We start from the raw sequence: 12,000 nt of genomic DNA on the forward strand, positions 1-12,000 counted from the left end.
GTTGATGATCAGCCAGAGTCAAATAGTAAATTACAAGAAAAAGCAGTTTTACACTTTGATCTATATTAATAGATAGCATTTAATGTGATTCTGTAGTTATTACATGCATCAAATGGTGTTAGGCTTCTTCAATACAAATGGTAGTTTTCACTTTAGTTTAATCTATATATTGAAAAGTCTCACGATATCTAGTAATGTATTTACTTGAAGAATACTTACTTGTAGTTGTAATTATGCAGTAGTTATACTTGTCCTAATTAAACATTCCTCTAAGTAATTATATATGCTTTAATAGTTATTCTAAGTTTGCAACGCAACTAGTATAACAGAACATAGGGGAGACGTACAGTTTTCAATGAAATACTTGGACAAATGGCAAAAATATTGAATAAAGAGATGCACTTACGTTCTCGCAAGATAGATCTGGAAATATGTTCAAGGTAAAAGAAATAATAAATATTTTATTTCAAATTAAAGTTGTAAATACAATACAATGTATCAATATATGACACTATGATATTTTTTTCTTCATTATCAGCGTTTGTCCAGACATCGATGGGAAAATTACAGCTATAAATGTATGAAGTCGACAAATTGAATAGATAGAATCAAGAAATTATCCATACAAGAGGATCATTGAATTACATACGTTTGTCTTGGAATTGATAGACCTTAAAACGAATGTAATGCCAGCATACCTTATAAATTATAATAAATCGTTATAAAAAAACAAAATTCGAAAAAAGTCAATAAATCCGCTATATCTTCATATATTTTCTTCATCGATGTCTCATTTTACTGAACATCGCAAAAACATTTCAATTTTAGACCGAGAAAAGGCGATTATAGAAAGAAATCGATTGTTAATTAGATGACGCAATGAAACAATAAAAATCGAAAAAATCAATAATTTCGCTTCTTCTCTACATATTTTCATGACCAACGCTTCATTTTACTGGAAATCGCTAATACTTTTCAATTTTTTAATTGTGGGAGGTGTTTATCGTGGAAACTAAATTGTTGACTAGATGACGCAATAAAACAGCATAAATCGGAAAAATTCGATAATTTCGTTATTTCTTCGTGCATTTTCATGATCGACGTCTCGTTTTACTGAACATCGCAAAAACTTTTCAATTTTTGAACAACGGGGCATGCTTATCGTGAAAAATAAATTGTTAATTAGATGACGTAAAAAAAAACAAAAATCTAATAATAGAAAAAATATTTTCATTATTGGCGTCTCATTTCCATGGATACAGAAAAAACTGTTCAATTTCTAAACATCAAAGAGGCTTTTCGCAGAAAATAAGTTGTTAAATACGTGACGCAATGAAACAGTAAAAATTGGAAAAATCGATAATTCCGTTATTTCTTCGTGCATTTTCATAATCGACTTGTCATTTTATTAGAAATCGCTATTAATTTTCAATTGTTTAACTGCAGAAGGTTTTTATCGTAGAAAATAAGTTGTTAAATACGTGACGCATTAAAACAGTATAAATCGGAAAAAATCGATAATTTCGTTATTTCTATGTGCGTTTTCAAAATCCATGCCTCTGTTACGTGCCGATATTTTTCATTTTATTTTTCTTGATTTCGTCAACAGGAATGTGTTCGAGATGGTTTACCATCCCGAATTCGTTCTAATCAAACACAAACCTAGCCTTTGATGGTAGTTTATTAAATTCATTTTTGAACAAAGATACACATTCCTTCCTTGAAATCAACGTCGTCACGCCATTTTCACCCTGCTGGCAGTGCCGCACCCTGTATAAAGTTTGTAAATATGTTCAATTGTTAATATTTTAATAGGTTTAGTATTGTAAATACGTTAAATGCGTTGCTTGTTACGAATAAAAGGCGTTAAATCATGAAATGTAACAGTGGCGTATACATGTATAATTGTTGGGAAGATGAGCACATCGAATATTACCATCGCGTTCAAATATCACGGTTACAAATAACATTGGAAGAAGGACATGTAAATATCGCGCATTTAGGTTAAACCTTTATTTTGCTATTTCTTCTCCATGTACGCTCCGAATACCGAAGCCGTAACTCGAATAGCAGCGTGATTCGTCCGCGCACGCTGTCGCTAGGACGAATCGAGCGGTTTGGTGGGCGCGAGGAGTGAGACGCGGTACAACTCGTCAACACCAAAATTCTTGCGTGTACCGAGTCGCGAAATCTTGAAGACTTTTTCTATAAACTGGCGACGATCACGTGGTTCTAAGATCCTTTGTCTCCAAAGCTTCTAGAACGTTCCATCGAGTTTACGTGGTCGAGGAAGGCACGAGCCTTCTCACTTCTCATCGTACAGTCGCGAAAGCGTGGTATTAGTCCGTGGAAATAAGTTAGAGCAGAGTTGCCGTATCAAAGTAAATTCATTTGTGGAAAGTGAGTGATAGGCAAGGACTCGTATTCCTCGATAAAATTATTTTATTTTAATTTATTTAAAGTATTTTAGATTTAGATTTTCTTTTTCCTTTTCGTAAATAGTAATTTCGCTTTTGATTACGTAAATATTAATTCTTTCACGTATGTGTTTTCCTTCAACAACAGGGCGATTCGAAGAACGCACAAAGTCGAGATCAGCGTTACTCGATTTATATTGTAAAGAGATTTAGTGGTGAGTTGATTTTTCCTTCCAATCAATATTCTTTGTATAAATATTTATAAATGTATTTTATTGTGACCACTCGGAATATCAAAAAATGATATTTCATTTCCGGGGAATCCCTCATTGATTTTCTCGGGTGGTATTTCTATTCATATTTCCTAAAATATTATTCCGACAATTTTATTGTGTTCTTTATTATATGAAACTACAATTTTATTGTGTTCTTTATTATATGAAACTATAATTTTATTGTGTTCTTTATTATATGAAACCACAATTTCTGGTTTCTGGAATATCAATAAATGATATATTTCATTTCCAGGGCAACCCTATCTGATATTCCAGGAACAAATATATATGTATTTTTTTTCTTTTTCATTGTTTTTCTTTATTAAATGCATAACTGAATTTTTGACGTTTTTATATGTATATTTTCTGTATGAGATTATAAGGAAGGAAAGTGTGTATATTAAATCTTGTCGACCAAACGTACATTTGGTTCAAATCACATAAATCATTGTATTATTATTATCAATACCACAAAAATATTAATTGAATAAATATTACAGTGGCATGTTAAGAATAGAACATTTTTATAGTTGAATTAACCGCTCACATCCTATTGAAATCCCAAATCTTCAAATAAATAAAGGACATAGAAATTCACATACGAGCCAGGGCCCGTACGGGACTGCTATGACAAAGACCTGACCTTGCCGATAGGCAAGTAAAATATATATAATAATAATATTTGAAAATTATTTAAGCTGTGACGCAGGAATCTGTGTCCCACGTCACACCTCATTTCACTGGAAATAGTGAATCGTTAATGTAATGTCTATAATTGAAATGAGAATCATTACAAAAATATTTTGTTAAATGTGTACAAATAGTTTTGGTATAATTTCAACGTCGTTGTTTTTTTTGCAGATTCCTCTGCTGGCTCGACTTATCCTATGAAATCAAAGATTATTGGTAGTGTGTAATGTTGAGCATAGGCACAACTTTTATTATATATTATAATGATCGGGATGAAAAATGCAAAGCTGTCAAATTATAATTGGTTAAGAATGTATGCAGAGAAATTTTCGTGTGCACAGATTTAAACATGTGTAAACCGCCGCATAAACACGTATTCAAAACAGTTACACTTCCCTTTGTTATTATCGTTTAACGGCCCATTTGTCAAAAACATACATACCAAAACCCTTTCTCCATAAATTTTAGACCAATTCTCATTTGATAATCTTGTATTTTCTTTCTAGATCAGTGTCATTCATATTTTATATTATAGATATAGTATTAGCAGTAATTTAATTGCGTCTGTGAATGTATCAAAACATACGTAACCTCACTTTTTTATTAAAACTTTACGACTATATTTAGCGGGACACGAGAGTTTCTGCAAAATGATTTGTACATGAATAATATATTGAATAACATGAATCAAATAATGTATAATAAAGCTTAATAAAGTGACCTTTAGTATTTCATCGTACTTCCGATTAATTTGAAATTTGTTATAATTATTAGAGCACATTGTTTGGTCTAACTTATCAATAATTGTATAGTTTTAAAGTGTGTACGCTCAATTTTAAGAATAAAACATATTACAGGTAAATTATGAAGATATTTGTAGTACTGAATATAATATATATTTTCAAGTGTTTAATTGGTAAAAAAGGAGTGTAACAATACCAGAAAACCGCGATCGAAATTTCTCGACCCTCGGTAGGCGCGCGGGGTCGGGCGAGCGGGGAACGTTCGCGAACGCTCGCGAACGCACCCGCATAGTAACGCGGCTTGTTGATTGACTGCGGTCTGTTAGCAACGATCGGGTATAAGAATCGCTCTCGCGGTAGCGGACGCGGCATTCATTGCTGCACTAATAGGAGAGAACGAGGTAACTTTTCGACAAATGTCTACGGACATATGAGGGGAGTAGACTGGACATCGGAGCAGTGGATATAGAGGAGATACGTGATGATGAGGCAACGAACACCACTCCGGAGGAGAAGAAGAAGATAACAAGACTCCTGGAAGACAACATCGACCTGTTCCAAACAACAGGGTTACCCACAGCAGAAGCAATCCATCGCGTAGAGACTGGTGATCATGCTCCAATTGCAGTCCCCCCATATCGCATTCCACCTGCGAAGCGAGACCAACTTCGAAAAGAGATCCAGAAGATGTTGGAAGGAGACATCATAGAAGAGTGCGTATCACCCTGGGCCGCACCCATTGTTCTAGTACCAAAGAAGGATGGCAGTATACGAGTTTGTATCGACTATTGCAAACTCAACGCTGTTACAGTCACTGATTCTTATCCTCTGCCTCGAATCGATGACTTACTCCATTTGGCAAAGAAACCTGGCTGTATGTCGACCCTGGATCTACAATCTGGCTACTGACAAATTGGCGTACGAGAAGAAGACCGACATAAAACAACATTCACAACACCGTTTGGAATCTTTCGTTTCAAACGGATGCCCTTCGGTTTAAAAAATGCACCAGCCACTTTTCAACGACTCATGGACCGAATGAAAGCAGGATTGGGAACACGCAACGCACTCGTCTACTTGGACGATTTGCTGATACTTTCTCTAAACTTCAAAGAACACCTGGAAGCCCTGAAGGCTGTTTTCGGCAGACTACGACAGTTTGGCCTACGCATGAATCGACAGAAATGTCGTTTCTGCTGTCCAAAAATCAAATACCTCGGACACATTCTCACACCTGAAGGAATACTTTTTGATTCGGAGAAGGTCAAGGCAATCCGAGATATCCAAGCACCGAAAAATCTGAAGCAGCTGATCTCATTTTTGCAAACCTGTTCCTGGTATAGGCGATTCGTGCCGAATTTCGCCGCTAAAACTCAACCATTGACCAAGCTAACAAAGAAGAAGGCAACGTGGGAATGGACTTCTAGTCAACAGGAAGCGTTCGATCATCTGAAGGAGGCTCTCACAACACCACCAATTCTGCAGTGCTCCGATGAAACACAACCCTACATTATTCGTACGAACGCAAGCAATTACGCTATAAGGGCAGTATTGCTGCAAGGAGAGAAAGAAACTGAACATCCGATAGAATACGCAAGCAGACTACTAACTCCTGCCGAACGAAATTATTCAACCACAGAGCGAGAAGCATTAGCTGTCGTATGGGCTGTAGAAAAATTCAGAGGATACATCGAAGGAGCAGAAGTAACAATTGCCACGGATCATCACCTTTAAAGTGGCTTATGTCACTGAAATCACCAAGCGGACGATTGGCTCGATGGGCTCTTCTACTACAACCATACTATCCAAAATTCAATATATCCCTGGAAGATGCAATGTGTTTGCTGACATGCTGTCAAGATTGCCGACCGAACCATGGAACGTAGAACACAGAGCCGACATCGCTGAAGTCGTAGTGGATCTTCCTCATCGGGGACCAGCGACAACTCGTGAAGAACAATTAAAAGACGAAAGTTTAAAAACCATCATCGAGGCCCTGGAATCATCCACAACGGATGAAGAACTCGTGAGATGGTCATCACGAGGATATCTCACCAACAACGGTGTCCTGTATCGCTATGTACCCAACGTCGATTCGGAAGAAGCGCAGTTGGTAGTTCCTACTCACGAAAGGAAGGATATTCTGCACGCATACCACGACGATGCTACAGCAGGCCACTATGGAGCACAGCAAACCCTACATCGGATTGCAAGACGATATTTCTGGCCAGGGATGTGTCGAGATATTGCAGACTACGTCCGATCCTGTGTTGAGTGTCAACGGTATAAAGCCAGCAATCTGAAACCTGCTGGATTACTGCAAACACCTGTTATGCAGCAAAGATTCGAAGTACTATCCATTGACCTATTCGGACCATTACCAGTCACGAAAAGGAGGAATCGCTAGATATTCATCATAGAAGACGTCGCTTCACGATGGATAGAATTATTCCCATTAAAACAAGCCACGGCAGAAGCATGTGCAGAAGTATTAATTAACGAAATCATGCTACGATTTGGGATGCCTCGACGAATCATAAGCGACAATGGAACTCAATTCATCAGTGGAATCATGCAGCAAGTTACCCACTGTTTTGGTATCCAACAGTGCTTCACACCAGTCTACCATCCAGAAGCCAATCCAGTGGAACGAAAAAACCGAGACATGAAAGCGCAATTAGGCATCTACGTTGGAACAGACCACACGAACTGGGACGACAAGCTGCCGACCATCAGATTTGCCATCAATACCTCCAGATGTGGAACCACGGGATACTCAGCAGCTTATCTCACATTCGGAAGAGAGCTGAGGACACCGGACGACACTAACCGTGATCTAAGGGCTATAATCCAAGCAGAAAACTTTTTACCCGAAATAACACCGATATTGCTAACACTTGCTGACACGATGCAGATGGCACAGGAAAATCAAGAAGGAGCACAGGACCAGAGAAAGGCATACGCAGATAAACATCGACGACCAAACCCTGGATACCAGAAAGGCGATTTAGTTTGGGCCAACACCCATCCCGTCAGCCGACGAGAACAACGATTCACCTCCAAGCTTGCACCGAAAAGAGATGGGCCTTACGTCATCAAACGCCAAGTTGGATCCAATAGCTACAAAATCCAGAGCCGAGATCCAGAGCCAGTTTCTCTTGGAGTATACCATGCATCCGCTTTAACAACCTACGTCGGCGGACCATCAGAGGCACCAGTTCCAGTCGCAACGATCCGCAGGCGCGGACGCCCTCGCAAGGTCCACTCAACCGAGCATACACGAAAGACGGAGGAAGTGACCCCGCCGAGGCTCGAACAGATGCTGAACCACTCGTCGAGACGACTTCGAGTTCAGAGGGGGAGACTGTAACAATACCAGAAAACCGCGATCGAAATTTCTCGACCATCGGTAGGCGCGCGGGGTCGGGCGAGCGGGGAACGTTCGCGAACGCGCCCGTATAGTAACGCGGCTTGTTGATTGACTGCGGTCTGTTAGCAACGATCGGGTATAATTATTGCTCTCGCGGTAGCGGACGCGGCATTCTTTGCTGCACTCATAGGAGAGAACGAGGTAGTTATCACGGTCGCCTAATGAGTAAGGAGAGTACGAAGCCTAGCTTTCGGACGCCTTTAGCAGCTCAGGAGAGAACGGCTGGAATTACCGCCGGTCGCCTGATTAACGGGAGAGTACGGGGACTCTTCCTGGCCGCCCTGGAACGGAGAGAACGGCAGGATCTACCGCCGGTCGCCTTCCAGGGAGAGGACAGTGGAGTCACTCGGACGCCTGAGAGTGCTCAGGGAGCGTTTCTGCCCTTCCCCTCTGAGGTGGAGAGAACGGTCGGATTTACCACCGGTCGCCTCTCGGAGGAAGGAGGGTGGGGATCGTTTTCTGATTATTCGAGAATCAGGAGAGAACGGCTGGATTTACTGCCGGTCGCCTGTAAAAGAGGAGAGTACGGAAGCTCTTGCCTGACCGCCCTGGAACGGAGAGAACGGCTGGATTTACCGCCGGTCGCCTTCCAGGGAATGGACAGTAGAGTCACCCGGACGCCTCGACGCGATATACTTTTTTTGTTATTGTAAATTTCTGTTATTGTAAAATTGAGCCTAAAGCTTTGTTTTCCGAACAAACCTGTATTTCCTATTCCTCTCCCAGGAAAGCAATATGTACAATTGGTTAATAAATAAACCATTTCCTTTTTTCCTTAGAACCTATTTCCAAATTCCTCACCTGCGAACTTACATCCCTTACAGGAGTAATGAAATAGAGTAAATATTCCTTTATTTAAAAAATTCTGTTATTTATTTATCACACTTAGTATTATAAGATATACATAAAGTTCGATCCTTTTTTTTACAATTTAATACAACTTTTTTCGCTTTACCGCGACACAGCACCATTATTTTGAGATCGTTCTTACATATATTCTTTGGATGAGTGTGGAAAAACTGTTAAGATACAATATCGAAAAAAGTGATTGTACAGGGTGTATAAAAATTATATGTCACGACCACCATAGCAGGATTCTACTCCTCTAGATCGCTGAAAATCTGTTAAAAAAGTCGACCGCAAAATTGACATTGACTTTGAAAATCAAGGTCAAAATTGTTTTTCATCGTATGGTATAGCTCTCATCGCGAGGGACAAAAGTCTGAAAGGAACCATGGGTTTCAAGTCAACTGTTCTCATGAAAAACGCTTCAAATAATGCTTCAAATCTTTCGCCTTTGCAACCGAATGATAAGGAAGGTAAGCAGTTTCATTTTTATCGTTTTCTATGATGCTCATTACGTATGCCTATTAGAGACCCGAAATGTTGTAAACTCCACTATGGAGGAACTTACTGGAGTTGTAGGTAAGGAATGTAACGTGAATTCAAAATGAGCGTACACTATTTGATATTTTGTTGGTATTGTAAGTACTGCGTTTGAGATGTTAACATGAAAACGTTTGCAGATAATGTTATATCTATTCCGTCGTTTAACAATGCTTCAAATCTTTCGCCTTCGCAAGCGGATCATGAGCAAGGTAAGCAATTTTGAATTCGAATCCGACATCAGTCCTTCATCCTTAACTTTTATATAATCAGTTTTTATTTTACTATAAAAATCAACATTATTCCGTGTTTTAGATCATAATAGAATCGATACCGACAATGAAGCAAGTGACGATGAAAATGATCCTACCTACGAAATGTCTGAGGAATCTGAAAGTAGTGCTGATGAACCAAACAACGATAGATCATAGCAGACGTTGGCTAATAGTGTCAATACTACAGATAGCAGTTTTCATAACTCCATGACTGCATGTAACGATGAGAATATGATAGTGAATTGTTCTGAATTAAAGGGCAGAAATAAAAAAAAATTTTGTTTATACTGCAAAACACTCCAGTCAAAAATTGCTAGACATTTAGAGCTAGTTCACAAAAATGAAGAAGATGTCAAAAAGTTCAGTTTACTTCCTAAAGGTAGTTTATAAATTTCATGATCATGTTTGTGTTGTTTGCGTTCATATACTTACATTAATATCGGCACAATATTTTCAGATACCTCAGAACGAAAAAAAATAATAGAAATAATACGGAAGAATGGGAATTTCCTATATAATACAAATCCGATGTTAAACCAAGGTAATCTAATAGTATGTCGCAGGCCATCAAAACATAAAAGTAAGGATGCAACTCACTTTATAAGTTGTCCCAAATGTAAAGGTTTCTTTACGAAAAATAACATCCGACATCGTTTTCGGGATTGTTATAAAACGAACATTGGTCGACAAATAAAAATACTTGGCAGAAAGGTCCAAGCAAGGATACACGCATGTGCTGATGACAGACTAAGAAATGTTGTCTTCCCTGTATTAAGAGACGACGGTATAACTAGAGCAATAAGATACTGTTACATCCGGCCCTGCCGGTGTCCCTTTTCATCGACCTCGCATTGCGAATAGTCAAGATCAGATACTTTCAGGAATGCGCTTGACATACGATTCGGAAACCGTTTCTCGGGAACCGAATCGTGCGATCTGCGAATCAGCGAAATAGGCGTCAGCACTTAACACCAGCACATCCGCTGAACTTGGGACCCCTCCCGATTTCAACGGATGCCGAAGCGAAGGTTCTCGAACGCGGCTCGTGCCATGCGAGGATCAGCTAATATATAAACCCGTGGACACGCCCCACGGCGCGCTCTTTTTTTATTCCGCTGTCAGTACGTTCTCATCGTGGTGATTACCGAAATCTTGTAGTCGCGGACAGGTTAACTTCACGCTTTGTCATTACCTACGAAAGTCCGACGTATAATCGGTTAAGATCACATTGAACCTTTATCGTCAATCGAACACGCATACAGCGTCGCAGTTTGGTCGTCAAATACTAAATTATGGTAGTCACGGATAGAGTAATCGTACGCGCGCCGCGTCGTTATCGAGGAAAGTCCGTTGTTAATTAGTAGAGACCCGTGTCGCGAGTGATAGTTGCCGACAAACAGATCCTTGCAACAGCACTGCCCTGGGACCACAACAGATAGCTGGTACAACCAAACTGTAAGACCGACAAGTGGTAACGTACCTACATAATTGTATACTTGATTTCCCAAAACCGATATTGTAATATAAACTCGTTATTTTGTAACAATACATATTTATTTATATATTTAAATGCTAAACCTTGAAAACAATCATTGCAATCCCGAATTGCTCTTTCCCGTTAGCGAATACAGTTAAGGTGAGCTTTAGCTCTTTAATTGAAGACGAAGATCCCAAGAAAGAGTCACAGATAAGCTGGGACGTAACAATACGATGAATTGATAATACTCTATGGTAACAAATTATGCAAGAAATATCGAGATCAGCGACACCATGATATGATTCGAGCAATTTTAAGATTATTGAGTTGTTTTTTGACAACATTAAGAAAATATGACAAAAGTGTAACCGATTTTTATTTAAACTTGTTAAACTCTAGTTAAACTTGTGTGAACAAGATGTTACTGAACTAGCCAATTTTATGGGCCATGATAAAAGCATCCACAAGTCCCATTATGGACAACCAATTCCAGAATTAGAGATACCTCGTATAGCAAATTTATTACAACTAGCAACGAATATAAACAATGAACATGAAACATCTGTTCATAATGAAGCAAGTACAAGCAGTAATATAATACCAGCAAATACAGCAGAAGAACAGGCGTGCCTACCCAGTGATTCGGATGATACGAATAAAAATGGATCAACTTCAAAAAATAAAAAACAGAAAAAACGACGCAGCAGTAAGTAAATTTGAAATTATTTAGTAATAACACAAATATGCAAAATAATAGTGTAAGAAGTAGATATGTGAAAATGATTTGTATTATATATATTTTTGGTCCTTTTCATAGCATCTCCATTTGGCACCACGAAACGAAGACGTTGGACAATAGAAGAACAAACTGCATTATTAACTCGATTCAAGAAGGAAGTACAGAACTCACGCCTTCCATCGGGAATTGATATTACTGATTGCATACAGAGAGATCCGAGACTGTCACGCCGTTCAGTGCCACAAATCAGATCATGGTTACACAACATTATTCGTGGGAAAGTAAAGAAACCACTACAATGAAGCATATTACTTTATAATGCTGTTATTTGTAACGATATTGTCTCGATGTAATCTCGAAACGAAGTGATCTTAAATTTTATCATAACTTGCAATAGCTCTTTCTACAAATACGAAAAGTTGTCGATAAAAGTATGTTTGGCAACTAGAAAAATTGGCACACTCTTCAAAACAGAATACTTGTTTCAATATTGCACCAATTGAGTAAGTTGATTTGTTTTTGTTGTTTAAATATTTTGTATAGTGTCGTATAGTGTTCTTCGTAAAGA

The 12,000-nt window shown here is 38.6% G+C and overlaps 2 protein-coding genes across 4 annotated transcripts; both read left to right on the forward strand.

The window, feature by feature from the left end:
* Positions 1 to 6,646: 6,646 nt before the first annotated feature.
* LOC128896522 (uncharacterized) lies at positions 6,647 to 7,495 on the forward strand. Its single transcript, XM_054159891.1, has one exon. It carries the CDS (start codon positions 6,647 to 6,649, stop codon positions 7,493 to 7,495), a length of 849 nt encoding a protein of 282 aa, XP_054015866.1.
* An 888-nt stretch (positions 7,496 to 8,383) lies between these two features.
* LOC128896523 (uncharacterized) lies at positions 8,384 to 10,373 on the forward strand. Of its 3 annotated transcripts, XR_008462010.1 has the most exons (4): positions 8,384 to 8,874; positions 9,082 to 9,153; positions 9,257 to 9,595; positions 9,674 to 10,373. XR_008462010.1 is itself a non-coding variant. In XM_054159892.1 (3 exons), the coding sequence occupies exons 1-3, from the start codon at positions 8,833 to 8,835 to the stop codon at positions 9,370 to 9,372; spliced, it is 336 nt and encodes a 111-aa protein (XP_054015867.1). In that variant the 5' UTR covers positions 8,384 to 8,832; the 3' UTR covers positions 9,373 to 10,373. The 3 variants fall into 3 exon arrangements, 2 of the variants coding, with proteins under 2 accessions (XP_054015867.1, XP_054015868.1); XM_054159892.1 differs by having other exon boundaries at positions 8,384 to 8,980; positions 9,257 to 10,373; XM_054159893.1 differs by having other exon boundaries at positions 9,257 to 10,373.
* The last annotated feature ends 1,627 nt before the right edge of the window (positions 10,374 to 12,000 follow it).

This window comes from Hylaeus anthracinus, unplaced genomic scaffold (genome assembly GCF_026225885.1).
Source record: "Hylaeus anthracinus isolate JK02 unplaced genomic scaffold, UHH_iyHylAnth1.0_haploid 11160, whole genome shotgun sequence".
In the NCBI taxonomy this organism is placed as follows: Eukaryota; Metazoa; Arthropoda; class Insecta; order Hymenoptera; family Colletidae; genus Hylaeus; species Hylaeus anthracinus.

Bases quoted from the DNA above. Each gene is read 5' to 3' on its own strand.
- LOC128896522 (XM_054159891.1), top strand. From the start codon at position 6,647: ATGCCTCGACGAATCATAAGCGACAATGGAACTCAATTCATCAGTGGA.
- LOC128896523 (XM_054159892.1), top strand. From the start codon at position 8,833: ATGCTTCAAATCTTTCGCCTTTGCAACCGAATGATAAGGAAGGTAAGC. The intron at 8,981-9,081 runs GTAAGGAATGTA...AAACGTTTGCAG, and splicing joins GGAACTTACTGGAGTTGTAG to ATAATGTTATATCTATTCCG. The intron at 9,154-9,256 runs GTAAGCAATTTT...TCCGTGTTTTAG, and splicing joins GCAAGCGGATCATGAGCAAG to ATCATAATAGAATCGATACC.